Raw genomic sequence first — 15,266 nt, forward strand, 5'->3', positions numbered from 1 at the left:
CCAAATATCGAGGAGTTGGGCAAGGCCAAGATCGTGGCATGTTCTAAGAACCAGCCACTGAAGCCAAGGACTGCACTTTGGTTTGCAAACCAGGGCCAGAATGGGTAGCACATAGGGCCACAGGGGTTTCAGTGACCCTCTCCCTCCGCTAGAGGGGGCACATCAGGGTTCACAACATCTGAGCAAGTAATACAGTGATTTTTAAAATGTAATTACATGGTATTGGTTTAGCTTCTATTTAGGTAAGTTTGGCTTTTATGGATCAAAGGCCTTCAAAATACTCATTCTCCTGGAATGAGTGCCCGTGGCTAATACTCACCCTAAGATTGTCCGTTGGAGTCTACCCTGAGGTGCTGTGGAATGAAGGCCTGGCCCACTGTTTCAGAAAAATCAGCCACCAGAACCTAGGCAAATTGTTCTATTCTGGCACACAGCATCGATGAGAGTCAAAATTGACTTGACAGTGCCTGTTACAATTTTGTTCTGTTTGAAGGAATAAGTTCATTCCTGGGAAATCAGTTGAAGTAAATAGAGACATGCAAACATATTTACTTATTTTAAAAGTATGTATAATATGATTTCCATTTTGTAAGAAATTGATAAAAGAAAACACAAAGACTTCAAATGGGAAAGGAAGAAACGAAGCCATCTCTATTCACAGATAACATGATCTATCTGAGGGAATCCACAAAAAGCTAGAATTAATAAATAAGTTCAACAAGAATTGCAGGGTATAAATCGATAGATTTTAAAAATAATTTCATTCCTTGATACTTTTTTAAAGTACTGGAACGTTAGGAACAATAAAAGGCAGTAGTTACTTCTTGTGGGGAAATTCGGAGCTGGAATGGGGAGAAACAGGTGATTCCGTTTTGGGCCACCCAGAGGAGCGGCAGATGGAGAAACAAGAGGAACTAGGTTATAAGGAGCCTCATCTCCTTCCTAACCAATTGGACCTCTCCGGAGTGTGATGCTGCCTTTGGGTGACTGGCAGCTTCGGAGACAAGCAGCTGCGGTCATCCCGGCAGAGAAAATAAGGACTGGCTGTGGCTCTGACAGCACGTGGCGAGTGAGAGGAAGCGATGGCGAAGAGTAGTTTAAGAATTGGACCAGTAAAACTATGAGTGTGACTAAATGTGGGGAGAGAAGGGGACTGAGAAGCACAAAAGGACTTCATTCTGCTGTGCCACTGATACTTCAGGCACCGCTCCGGCCATCCCTGCGACATGCTCCAGCAGATGGATGGAAGTCCAGGCAATTGACTTCGGAAAATGAGCCGGTAAAACTCTATGGTTCACAGCAAAGCACTGTCTTGACTAGCTCACTTTGGACATGTCAGAAATCCATCACGAGAACAGCCTATTTGCTGAAGTAGGGGGAGAGTGAGGAGGTGGGAGGCCCTCGGTGACAGGGGCAGCACAGGAGCCCCAACCATGAGATGCAGCCGTCTCAGCAAGTTGGACCTTCGAGTGAGTGACAGGAAGCCTTTGGAGTATTAACAGGAATGACGCACGACCAGGCAACAGCTTGTTCTGGCGTACAATGGAGCTGACTGAATGGCAGTTCACCAGTGCCACTTGAATGCCCAGATCAGTGCATATTAACTAACTTTCCCCTAGATTTCCAGGATTAATCTGTATATTTCATAATCAGAAATACCACCTGTATTCAAACCCCAGTTCTTAATGATCAGTGGGCCTTCAAACAAATTCTAAAGTAATATGTAGGCTTTATTTTCCTTATTAGTAAAATGGGATAATCATATCTACCATGCAGGGCTAGTTCCTGGCCCTGGGCCTGAAAATGGTAGTGACCAATCACAACAATGCTGTCATCTGGCTCTAGCACTTGTACAAATCCCCCTAATTGCCTTGATCACGCTGTGTCCTAGTGATGTATTATAACTCATCTCCTTCAGTGAGACTTGTGTGTTAAAAATCCATCCACCACAACCCAAACCCAGGGATGTCGAGTGGCTTCTAACCTGTGATGATGTGACCCTCCTGTAGCACAGACTTGCTCCATACGTAGGATTTTCAATGACTGTCATCTTTACAGAAGCAAACAGTCAGGCCGCTCTGCTGTGACACTCGGGCTCGTAGTTGAGCAAAAGCCACTGAGCCACCCAGGTCATTTGACACCTTGGAGGCCATACACAGGGTTGAAAGGCAGAAAGCTAAGCTGGGTGGCAGGGGAGAGAAGGGGTGTTTGTAAGATGCGCAAGAGGCCTTCAGAGAGTTCATGGGAAAGTTTCATTATCTTTTCATTCCATTTCCACCAACTTTGGGAAGCCCCTAATATATCAGTAAGAAAAAAATGAGCACGGATATTAAACACAATTTCCAAAAATGAGAAACAAGTAACTAATAATGTATAAGAATAATATTCTACTTACTTATTAGTAATCTAAGTTATCGGGGGGCGGGGGAAGGGGCTGCAGGGAAGTACAGTAAGCGACTGAATTTTGACACATAACAAGCTCAGTGGTGGCAAGTCCTCACCCACATTCTAGGGGAACTATTACACAGTGAAGTAACTTTTCTAAAAGCAAGGAGCCCTGGAGGCACAGTAGTTAGCACTCAGCCGCCTACTAAAAAGTCTGCAGTTGAAACCCAAAGAGGAAGATGTGGCAGTCGGCCTCAGCAGGGACGGCAGGCTTGACGGAAGGAAGCCCGATGCAGCACTCTACTGCCTCTTCCAGGGCCCTGAGTGGCAATGGGTTCTTTTCTAAAAGCAAATTTTGGAAACTTAAATGCCTTTAAAAACTGCCTTTGCTTTGATATTGCCATTTTATTTCTAAGAATTTAGACAGGGCAAAAAAAGTTGCTGGATACGCATTCTAACTTGGTATATCATGCTTAAAGAGCTGTAATAATGCCCTGGCAAAATAAATCATCCTGAGTCAGTACAAAGTCTGTACAGCGACATTCATTGTCATTGAGGGATGCCCATACACACAGTGAAACAGGCTTTTAAAGTATAAAAAGAGTAAGCTCCCAGATTTTTTCTTAGATGTGTGTGGATTACATCGAGATGTATAAAGGTATTCGCCAGGTTGCTAGGGTTCACTGTGGCCTCCGGAATCATCGGTGTGTGGTTTTCTTTTTGCTCTCGGGCCTTTCTAATGTATCAGCAATCAACATTTGTAATGTACACACAAAAGAAATGATTCAAGTTAAAAACGGTCCTTAAGGAAAAAGAAAATTGTAAAATGTGGCCGTTGACCAAGGAAGCCACAGGGGGGTGCAGGTGTCGCGCAGGTGTAGCAGAAAGGTCCTCCTCCCGAGGATGGGAATGCCGGCAGCTGTTGTCTGGCCACAAGCTGGGGCATTCGGACCTCTGGCATAGCTGTTTCCGCAGACTTGTGGGTAGTTAGTTAGAGGGGAGGAAATTAAAGCTATTTCTTTTTCTAAGATTTTGGCTTTGAAGGTTATAAAAAAAAAGAGGATGGTATAAAATAAAGTGGAATGAAAGAATTCTTTAGAAAGTTTATAGCTAGAAACCTTCAGAAATCCCAGTTGTGTGTGCTGTGCCTAAACTAAATTTATGTTCATTTTTTCAATTACAAACTTGATCAAATTTTCAAAATATTGACATACCTTATATAATTGAGTAGTAGTTATTAATTGGACTGCTAAGCATAAAGTCATTAGTTCAAAACCACTAGCTAACTCCATGGAAGAAAGACAAGACTTTCTACTCTCATCAAGATTTATGGTTGCAGAAATCCACAAGGTCAGTTCTACCCTGCTCTTACAGTTAGGAGTCAAGTGGATGGCAGTGGGTTTGGTTCAAGTCTGGACACTAATACATTATGTGTATTCATTTCTGTTTCCACTGAATTCATTCGTTCCAAGCTTTGACTTTCCCTCATTAAACATGTTGTTTTTTTACTCATATACTTAAGGACATTAAGTAATTTTTCCGTTCTTTTAGGTCCTTTCATTAGAACCTACATTTTGCTGTGGTCTGCCTTATTTTAGCCATATCCACTCCTGCCAGTGAGTTCATTCCCACTCATACAGACCCTGATTCTGAAACTGGCAATCTTTTGGGGAGCAGATAACCTCGCCTATCTCCTTGGAGAGTGACTGGTGGGTTTGAACCTCCAACCTTGAGGTTAGCAGTCAGGTGTTCACCCAACAGTGCCACTGACAGTCCGCGCTATTTATTTTTCTTATCGAATGCAAAATTTCCATGGCTTGTTGGTTGTTTTTTGGGTTTTTTTGGTGGCCCTTGATTTAACCAATTTAGTTTCTTATAACATTCTACTATTCTTTGGAATGCAATTAACTTTATCAGGAGGCATTTAACTAAATCAAGGATCTGGTAATTTCACAAACCAAATAATATATCTGCATGTGTACCATGTTCTTCATCTTTATTTTCAACTGTGAAGAAAAATAATAATCTTGCTTGCATTCCTGCGGATCGTAACGAACAGCAAGGCCAGGAAAACCAGGACCAGCCCACTGCCCACGAGCTCTGTGTACCACCAGAGGGGACGGAGGGAGGGAGCCTCGCCCACCGCAGCCGGGCTCCATTGTCCCAGGAGCACCTGTTGTTCCTGGGAACCATCTCTCCAGGCCGCCTTCAGGGGGACTCTTGCTCCTTCTGCCCGGTTCCACACGAAGCTTGGGGAGAATCAGCCTGTTCTCAGTCTCCCGTCTCACACTCTAAAAACCATCCAGGCATCTATCTAGCTGACGGGTCGCTTTCCTTTCTCCAGCTGATCTACAGACTCCTGAAGCGAGCGAGCTCGTGCCCCGCAGGTTCATTGTTCGCATTCACACCCCCATCTCTCACCTGCAGCTGCTCCAGTTTTCACGTCTCAGATTCTGTCCTCAGGCAGCGGCCTGTTGTCCTTCTGTTCTTCTTTTCCCCTTATCAGCCTCCTGTTCTCTGGCACCAGTCTCAACTAGACTCGCCTAGAAACGCATCTACACTGCCGCTGGTCTGAGGCTCTCCTTCCCCCCTGGGTCACCTCCTTGCCTGTAGTTCTCCGTTCTCTCGTTTTCTCACTCTGTAATAACTGCTTTCAAATGTCATCCCCCTTTGTCTTTTGTATCATGCCAGGCATGCCATTGGGTAGAGGAACTATTTGAGGAAGCCATATGACTGTGCAGATTGGCTACTAAATTCATGGTCTTCCGCTTCCCTGTGGGGTGCAGAAGTGAGAAGGGACAGCTAAAGTGATGGGGGTAAACCTGGAAGATAGGGCGTTCTGAAGTCCACATGAGGCAGAGGTTTCAGGGAAGAGGAAAGGAGCCATCAGGAAAAGTGCCGCTAAGAAACCAAATGTGATGAGGACTGAATAAAGTCAGAGTATGGTGACTAAGATTCCAGGTCATATATGTGCATATTCCAAACAGAATGTTTAAACCTGCCCCTGTGACCAGTAGATGGCTGCAGACAAGTTCCCTTGGGGCTAGACTTGTTTTGTTAAAGTGCCTTTCAAAATAAACGACCGCAACAGAACAGTATCTTCAAAGTGGAGTTGCTGGGCCACAGACGCCCAGGGCTGAGAAGCCAGCTCAAAGATTATAGCACCTTTTGGGGGGATTCCCAGGGGCCACCTTGATAGATTTTTTTGGAATGACACAAGACTCACAGAGTCTTATTAGGAAGACGTTTTAAGAAAATAGAAAACTGCGTTGAAAAGAAAAAGACCTGGAAACTTGTGCCTGGAATTTCTTTTCAATCATGACAATGCACCTGCTCATTCTTCAAAGATACGGGGCTGTCCGTGACCTCACAGCCCAGCTCTTGCCCCTTCAGACTTACTGTTTTTAAAACTCGAAGAGCATTTCAAGGGAATGCCGTTTGCGCCCCCCTCAAGGTTGCAAAAACTACCACTTCAGTGTGGATTGCATTGAATAATACGGAATTCTTCAGAATGGCTAGAGGTGGAAACACTGCCTTAAAAGTGTGTAGACACTGATGGAAACTGTTGAGAAACAGTACCTCACATTTGAGTTTGTGTTAAGTAAAAGTTACTGTGCTTTTGTGCAAGTACGTTTTGACTTACCATCCAAGACTTGTCGTTTATTTGTGTTTGTGGGTTTGACTTTTGTAAGGAACTGAAGAACTATTTGCTGTTCATTTGTCAGCACCAGTTTGTACTCGTTGGAAAAGTGGCATCAAGACATACCGACCTCAAAGATTTATTCTCCAGTGCCTGAGACTAGAGTCCCTCCGCCTTCCCTCCCTCCCACTGAAGGGAGTGTGTTCCCAGATTCCTTCTGTAGTGTTTCTAAAACGAAGGCTGCTGCGAGCGCATGCTGTTCTGCTACTTGGTTGTTTAGGGAGGCTTGTAGACCTGTGTGGCCCTGTACTGTGGACTTGGAAAGATACAGGAAATAAGATGTGAGTCCTGCCCACACCGGGTCTACAATCGAGTTGTAGAGGCGACACTGCCTACAACTACCGCTGCCTTTTCTCCTCATTGTCCACTCTCTCACCTCACCCCTGACTGCCCAGCTCCATATCTGTATGTCCAGACACAGCCTCCCCTCGCAGGCACCAGCCCTACCTGGCTTCTCTTGGACATACCAGGGGCACCTCAGTCAACAGCTTTCAGATGCTCTGATGTTCCCCCTCCTCCCACCCACACCCTCACACACGCACTCACACACGCCTCTTCCACTGGATCCCTCTGCTGGGCAATAACAGCATCTGCCTAGCTGGACACTGCATTTCCACCCTAGCACAGTGCCTGCCACAAATGTTTGTGGACTAGATTAATAAGCTCGTCAGCCAGTACCCATATCATAGAGTGAGAGTATACATTGTAATCCACTGCCTTAGTATAATTTCTATAGGATGTATTTTGTGGGAGTGTAGTGGTGAATAAAATAAATACTACCAGTATTGTATTGGTGGAATGTGAAGGTGAAACAGGTGTCTGGAGAAGAGAGGGTGGAAAGTTTCAGCAGAGGGGACTAAGGAGAAAAGATGAGAATCATGGGTAGAATTTCCCAAGATGGTGGACTGAAGGGAGGCTATCTTATTGAAGCAATAAATGAGTTAGTAGCTTTTATTTTTCAAAAATCACTGTATAATAGTTTATCTGGGCCCACAGGCTCTTCCAGAACCTTCCTACATGCATGAAGAGGTGGCCCGTGCCCCTTCCCCATGAACCTGTAGAGCAGTCGTGGAGTTGCATCACGGGACTTTAGAGCCAAGTCCTCCACAGCCATCCGGACATGAGAAAAACCAAGTGTTAATGCCACACTCGCTCACTCCAAGGTGAAGATGGATACTTTTCCCTGTCGGACCAGGAACTAGACAAGGAGGCTCCCTCTCACCCCTGCTGCCATGTGATGGTGGTCGGCTGCCTTGGAGACGGTCTGACTCACTCTGACCCTGTGTACAGCAGGAAGAAATGCCACCCAGTCGTGCACCCTCTGCGCCTGGGCGTGTTTGCTTTAATTCAGTAGTGAGGCCACTGGGTACTATGAGTGCCTTCCCCCCTAGGTGGGGGCTCATCTTCCAATATCAGACAATGTCCTGAAAGCAGGTGGCCAGACCTTTCCTCCCAATCTGCCTTCCTTGAGAAGTACTGCTGAAGCCTGCCTTCCACAGGCGGCCCTGCTGCCAGCACCATCGCAGCGCACAGGCCATCACTGTGCCACAGTGGAACTGACAGGTGGGTGGTGGCCCAAGCCCTCGCCAGTGTAGAAGGCCAAAAGCAATGAGACTAGCACATTTGAGAGAGAGAGAGAGAGAGCTGCTTGTATCCACGGACAACAGGGCCCTATACATACGAAACCCCAAAGAACAGACCGATTTGAAAGCTTCCAGACCTGAGGGTGAGTTTGCAAAGTCGCATGAGCCCTCATACCTCTGGATACTGGCGAGCTCCCCTGGCTTGTGCTCAGCATCGACAAGGCTCTCTCGCCTTGCACCTTCCCCCACGAGTTCTCATAAGGACCTGACCGCCGACTCTGAGAAAGCAGGATCTACCTCGCCTTCGTGCCACCAGAACGGCCCATGGCAGCTCTCATCCTCATTCTCACCACGCCAGCAGTCTGCCAGGGCCTGCTCTCTTCTGTGGCGTTCCAGCACCTTCCTCCCATGCCTGGTTCATTGACAAGCAACTCTTCTTACCTGGGATACTTCTAACCACCCACCCCTTTCTGGGTTGATTCAGCCTCTTTCCTTCAGGGTTTCGTAAACATCTCTTTTTTGGAAAAGCTTCCCTGACGCCCTCCATGCTGGATTCTGCCCCTCGTATGCACTCTCTCAGCTGCTGGGTCCGCATTACATCAGCATTCCACTGCAGTTATGATATTCTAATTCTAATTCATTACCTCACAGTGTGAGGTGGCCGGAAAAACTCACATTCAGCACACACACAAACACAATTTTAATGCATTTCAATACTCTACTGGGAAGTTGGCGAGGAAGCTACTTTCGACATTTGAGATTGCCCTGTGTTTTCTCTAGCAAGACATCAACCAGAGGCGATCTCACAGGCTCCTTCCTACAAGAATAAACAGTAAGTTAGAGACCCCATGCAGGAAACGCCCTGCAAGGTACCCTTTGTCTCTTTCACTAGTGACTGTCGGGGGTCTGCTTGTTTGGCTAATCCATCACTTTCCACATTGGTTTCCATCATGGCTGTAGCTGAGTACATGCGCACCATGGAGGGGTCTATTCTGTCTTGTATTAGTTCTGACATATTAATGTCCGAAGAGTTCCGTACATCTGTGAGAAGCCTGGAAAGGGAGAAAGGTATTGGTGGTGAACTTATATGTGAAAAGTTCATTTACCGCCAACAAAATGAAATTTGAATTAGGTACTTTGGGTAATGTTTTCATAGTTAAGATTATCAAGTAACTCTGTTTTGGCTAGAAGCAAAGATGTATTTGACTTGTAATTGCATTACAGGTTTATTAATGCAGTTTTATTTATTTTAAGTATTAAAATGACTGCTGCCTATAACAAGATGTACTTCTACCTAGTTTTTACTTCATAAATCCTCTGTAAATAGTAAAAACCACTTGAGGGAATTTCTAGAATAGGTGGAGACCTTGAAAAACATTCTACTTCCTGAGCCAAGATTCCATCATAATGCGCGAAAAACCCTTGCCTATAATACTAATAACAATAATACTACAACTAACCACAATGTGTTTCCCCTGCTTCCACACTCATGCAGTAAATTGGCACAGCTTCAACTCTTGGTCTACGTTATTTGCTGTTAAACTGTATTCCCACTGTTATTTCTACATATAACTGCATGATTACATATGATAGTTATCAATGTAATAAGGTGGTTTTTAAATGCTTATGTAAGCATAAATTATATTTATATATATATATACACACACACACTAGCTGTGACTATCTAGAACAAAGGGAGAGCAGCTAGAGTTTTCTTAGGCCCACCCCTTCCCCCAACACACACACACACACACACACACACACAAAAATAAATTTAAAGGAGACATTAGATGATTTATAGGCAGGTTTCATCCTCAAGTAGAAAAATGTGGCCCCATATACTAAGGGTTTTGTTTTGTTTTATCTTTTTGTTTGTTGGTTTCCTCAGTTGGTCCATTTGATATTCACACCTGAAGATTGTGAATTCCAGATGAAAGGCATCTTTGCCGACTCTCAGTGCTGTCACTCACTTTAACAATTCTCATCACTCATAGGAGGTGTGTAGTGACATCTCGTTCTGGTTTTACTTTATATTCTTTTTTAACCGTTTTAAAAATTATTAATTAAAATAATTTTTCTTAAATTTGAATCTTTTTTTAAAGGACATTTACTTTAGGTTAAAAGAATACTTACATTTATGTCACATAGTGAGTTCTCAGCAAGTGCTGTTTACCATTATTCTATTTTATTTATTTTTTAGTCATTTTATTGGGGGCTTATACAATGCTTATCACAATCCATACATCCATCCATTGGGTCAAGCACATTTGTACATTTGTTGCCATCATCATTCTCAAAACATTAGCCTTCCACTTGAGTCCCTGGAAGCTTTTATTTTTATAAATATTTCAGTTGTTGGTTTTCAATGATTTTCTTTCTTAATGGGAGTTGAGTCTTACCAAAAAATATGGGTACTAAGTACTTTTTTTTTTTCCTTATAGGTAAAACTTTAGTCAAGAAGCTGACAAAAAAGGTAAGCAAAACCCTTCAGGACCAATAATTAGAGTAGTGATACCAGGAGGGTAAGGAGAAGGTGGGGGAGAATGACACAATAGATGTATGTATGGATTGTGATAAGAATTTTATGATCCCCCAATAAAATGATTTTTTTAAAAAACGGTAAGCAAAGGGTGTTTGTGTGTGCGTGTGTGTAAAATAAAAATGAAATTTAATAAAAATTTTAATTAAAATTCTTAATATGTGTATTTAAAGGATATCGAAGATGCATTGGCAGGAATCCAAAAAGCTGGTTGTGGACCTACCTTTTTTAGGGACCTTGGTGATAAAGGTAATTTTGACTTTTTTTTTTTTTTTAAGTTTTGACTTAGATTTCTTCATTGAACAGGCACAAAATTAAGGAAGTAAGGCGTGAGGCTTGCAACTCTAGAAACTAAGTTTAGTGAACATACATAGAAAATGGAGTGATGTCCTATTTTAAATTAGATTTTTTTCAACTTTTTATTGTGAACTGGGTGGAGGTTTATAGAGCAAATCATCAGTTTTAGATCCAACAATTAAAACACATTTTGTTTCTTGTCATTGATTGGAGTCTCCCAAATATAAGCACACTTAGCCACTCCCTCCCTGTGTTTCCAGTCTCCATTCCTCCTTTCCTAACCCTTTCAAACTTTGTCCATGGATAAATGATGCCCTTTTCATCTCAAATAGGTGGTTTTGCTAAGGTGTGCTTACCTCGCTGGTATTACTATTCCTTTGTAGACCTGTTGTTTAGCTGAAAATTGAGCTATTGGGATGAATGCATTTCTAGACTTGAAACGATAAGAGCCATTGTTTGTTTGTTTATTAAATACTTTTATTGGGGGCTCTTACATCTCTTAGCAAAATCTATACATTCATCCTTTGTGTCAAGCACAATTGTACCTATGTTGCCATCATCATTTTCAAAGCATTTTCTTTCTACTTGAGCCCTTGATAATCACCTCCTTGTTTTTCTCCCTCTCTCTTCATCGGTGCTATACTACATGATGACTGGCTCATCTCTTCCTTGGGACCCTTCTGTAAGGGGATATCCAAAGATCTACAGATAGGCTTTGGGTCTCCACTCCACGCCTTCCACCCCAAACAAATGGGTATGATTTTGTTCTGGGTCTTAGATGCCTGATACCTGATTCCATCAACACCTCATGATCACATTGGCTGGTGTGCTTCTTCTATGTGGGCTTTGTTGCTTCAGAGTTAGATGACCGCTTGTTTATCTTCAAGCCTTTAAGACACCAGACGTTCTATCTTTTGATAGCCAGGCACCATCAGCTTTCTTCACCACATTTGCTTATGTACCCATTTTGTCTTCAGCGGTCATGTTGGGAAGGTGAGCATCACAGAATGCCGGATTTTTAGAACAAAGTGTTCTTGTGTTGAGGGAGTACTTGAGTCGAGAGGGCCATTGTTTAGAGGTGCCACTGGTCACTGACCAGGAAGCCTGGTTTTTTGGTTTGTTTGGGGTTTTTTTTGCAATTTTGTTCCACCTTTTCTCCCACTCTATCCACAACCCTCTAAAAGGATCCCTTTCAGAGTCATTGGTAATGGTAGCCAAGCACCATCCAGTTCTCGTCTCGGGGTCAGGGGAGCTGATGTTCCCATGCGCCATTAGTCTTTTGGACTAATTGTTTCCACGGGTATTTGGTTTCATTTGCCCTTCTTCCTTCAGGATGGGGTTGGGGTTCCAGTAGTTGTGCCTTAGACAGCTGAATACCCCATTCCCTATTTACTAAAGCAGGATGTTGAACATTGTCTTTGTTGGGTATGTTTTGCCACTTAACCTCAGTGTCCCCCAAGACCACGGTTCTGAGACCCCAGGCTCAGTGGCTCATTTCCCCAGGGTATCCAGTTATGTCTAAGCAGTTTCATAACTTTGTCCCCAATGTGCTCCCCCCACATATTTGCAGCAAAGGTGAATGCATATAAGAAAATACAATAGATGTTTTACATCATAATATAACATTCTAACAAAGAACTTTTTGAGCAATTACAGACAAAACCTGGGGCGAGAACAAGGCAGAGTATCTCAAGTCAGAAGAGGATCCAAGGGCTCAAATAGGAAGTAAATGTTTAGAAAATTATGATGGAAACATGTACAAATTTGCTTTATACAATCAATGTATGAATTGTGACAAGAGCTGTAAGAGCCCCCAATAAAAATTTAAAATAAAGTCAGAAGAGGAGATGGCCTCACAGGGAATTCAGAGCACCCCCATTCGCAGGGTTAGAAGGAGAGCAGGCGCCCAGCAAAGAGGCTAAGGTCGTGTAAACAGAGAAGCCAAGGAACTCTGGAAGAATGCTTCAGGGAAGCTGGGAGCAGAGTGTGCTATGGAAAGGAGTTGTTACCAAGCATGTGAACGGTCAGTAAATCAAGGGAGTTTACTAAGTGAAGGCCCGAGAAATGTCGTTACAGTTAGCAACAGAGCCATTTTAATGCTTGTTCCCACTAGCCGGCCTAGCTCTTAGCTCTTGGCAGCGCCTGCAGTGCTGCCTGCTACCTCGTCCGGAAAACAATGCAGGCTCCCACCCAGGAACCACTTCCCACTCATCTCTGTGTGGAAGCAACCTCAGAAACTGCTGAGCAGACTTTCTTGCTTGCTGGTGTTTTCTCAGGTTGTTCCACTTTACCATCGTGTGTCTTGCTTTTTTGTTTGTTTGTTTGTTTCATATATTTATTGGTCCCAAATTGGGATATCTTCTATTGTAAAGTTATTTTTCAAAGCTCATGCCTGATTTCTACTTGTTTTGGTTCTTCATTAAAAAGCATCCTTTATATAACCTATATAAAAGGTTTGGTCAGATGTTACTAAAAATAACTTGTCCCTTCGGTGTAGTTCCATTTGTCAACCTTTTCATTTCTTTTCTTTTTTTCACATTTTTTAACACATGTGTCTTGTTTTAATGAAGCTATCCCTGTATCTCCTAGATAAGATTAATTGATAGGATTCGATCACCAAAATTAGGTATATTTAGCAAAGATGATTTGTAAGTTTTAAAAAAGAATGAAGCATCTATTTACCAACATCTGAAAAAAGTCATTACATTTATGCCTATGCAATTTTTACTTCATTTTCTTTAACATGCTTCCTTTTGGTACGGACTTTTGTTAAGATATAGTTAAAAATCAAAGTTGTCGTTTGAGGACTACGGTACAGCTGACCCAAGCCATGGAGTTTTCAATTTCGTCATATGCTTATGAAAGTTGGAGAATGAATAAGGAAGATCAGAAAAGAATCGATGCCTTTGAACTGTGGTGTTGGAAAAGAATGTTGAATATACCATGAACTGCCAGAAGAATCAGCACATCTGTCTTGGAAGTACAGCCAGAGTAATCCTTAGAAGCAAGAATGGTGAGACTCCAGCTCATACTTTGGGCATGTTATCAAGAAGGCCTAAGTCCTGGAACAAAGACATCCTGTTTAGTAAAGTAAGAGGTCAGGGAAAAAGATAAAAAGTCTCAATGAGATGGAGCCAGTGGCTGTAACGATGAGCTCAAAAAATAGTAGCAATTATGTGACTGGTGCAGGCCCAGGCAATCTTTCATTCTCTATGTGAGACCACTATTAGAAGGATCCAACTTAATAAAACCTAGCAACAGTTTTAAGATCTATTCAATGAGATTCCTGCTTCCTTGTGACTAACATTTTGTCAGTAATACTTGATGACTTGCATTTTTTTCTTTTCTGGGGTAGATATTATTTAAATTGAAGCTACTCAGTATATTTCTATATTTAATATGGTGTACTACTATTTCAAAGTAAATTAGGTCACTTAATTGAAGTAAATAAACTTGATTATAGCAATCTGGAACACAAAGTATATCATTATTTAATAGTGCTGCTGACTGTTGATTACTGTAACATATGTCTAAAATATTGTATTCCACACTCAGAGATCCTGGTGGTAATTAATAGAACTCATGATGAAGTATATCATATACAGAGGAGAAATTAGTAAACTTTTAAAGGCATTTTTCTTTAAAAAAGGAAAGAAGGAGCTTCCCTCCAAATTAGCCACTTACCTGCACCTGCTCTGTCTTGTATGTCTTCCTGGTTGTTATAGAAGTGCTATTCCTTATAACCTCAGCCTGTCTCTGTATTTGCTCCATGCCTCTTTTCTTGCTTCCTTAAGATTTGTCTACCCCACACCAGTTTCTACTGTAGCATTCCCATCTATGTAAACTCTCAAACATCCCTCATTCTTAAGGAGTAGAATTTCCTCCTTTGATTCCGTGCCCCCTGCCAGCTGTCTCCATGCATCTCCAATCCCTTTTCCTAACCAAACTCGTGTTGTTGGGGGCTTTCTTGTGAGGAAATGGCACAGGGGCCACATCAGGCCTCCGCCACCTTCATTAATGGGAAGGAGAATCCAACTCCACATCTGCCCAAGGATGATTCCTATGAGGCAGTCAGACATGCCTCCATCCCCCAACCTACTTTTCCCAATTCTGACACCAGCCACCCCTTCCATGACACTTGACTTCTTTGTGAGTTTGATAAGCTCTTGTTATGGTTACCCGGAACTCCAACAATACTCAAAACTCTGGGGACTTATGGGGGAAGTTTACCCCCTCCATTGAGTTGATGCTGGCTCCTAACAGCCCTGTTGGATGGCATGGAACTTCCCCAGCAGAGAGCGTCATCTTTCTCCTGCAGAGCCACTGGTAGCCACTGGTAGACTCCTCCCTTCCACTTAGCGAATACACCACAGGACCAAGTTAGTGACCTCCACGCCATATTTATGTTACCACCCCATCACTGAGAGCTTAAAAGACTGACTACAAGACCTGTGTTAGGTAATTTTACTTACTGTATGTGATCACTTCCTTCCCTCCTCTTCTCCCACTCATTTTCAGCCAACTCCAGTCTAATGCCATGCCATGGGCCGTGGACACTGCTTCCAACAAGATTTTTGTAATCAGATCCAAGGAAGATATTCTCACCCTTCATGACCTCAGCAATATCAGATACTATTATCTGCACCCACCTTCTCAAAATAATCCTTTCTCTGGTTTCTGCGAGCGCATACCTCCTTGTGGTTTTGTTGTTGTTGTTTTCTTAAACTATTCTTCTTGCTGCTTCTCCTTCTCAATCTCATCT

General features: G+C 42.9%; 1 protein-coding gene across 1 annotated transcript in view; it reads left to right on the forward strand.

Annotated features, from left to right (window-relative positions):
- The window catches only part of MICU2 (mitochondrial calcium uptake 2), a 90,674-nt gene that overhangs the window by 27,856 nt on the left and 47,552 nt on the right, over positions 1–15,266 (forward strand). The window contains exons 3-4 of the mRNA XM_075562828.1: positions 10,110–10,141; positions 10,381–10,456. Coding sequence (XP_075418943.1) covers positions 10,110–10,141; positions 10,381–10,456 — 108 coding nt within the window. The remainder of the gene's footprint in view (positions 1–10,109; positions 10,142–10,380; positions 10,457–15,266) is intronic.

This window comes from Tenrec ecaudatus, chromosome 11, assembly GCF_050624435.1.
Source record: "Tenrec ecaudatus isolate mTenEca1 chromosome 11, mTenEca1.hap1, whole genome shotgun sequence".
NCBI lineage: Eukaryota > Metazoa > Chordata > Mammalia > Afrosoricida > Tenrecidae > Tenrec > Tenrec ecaudatus.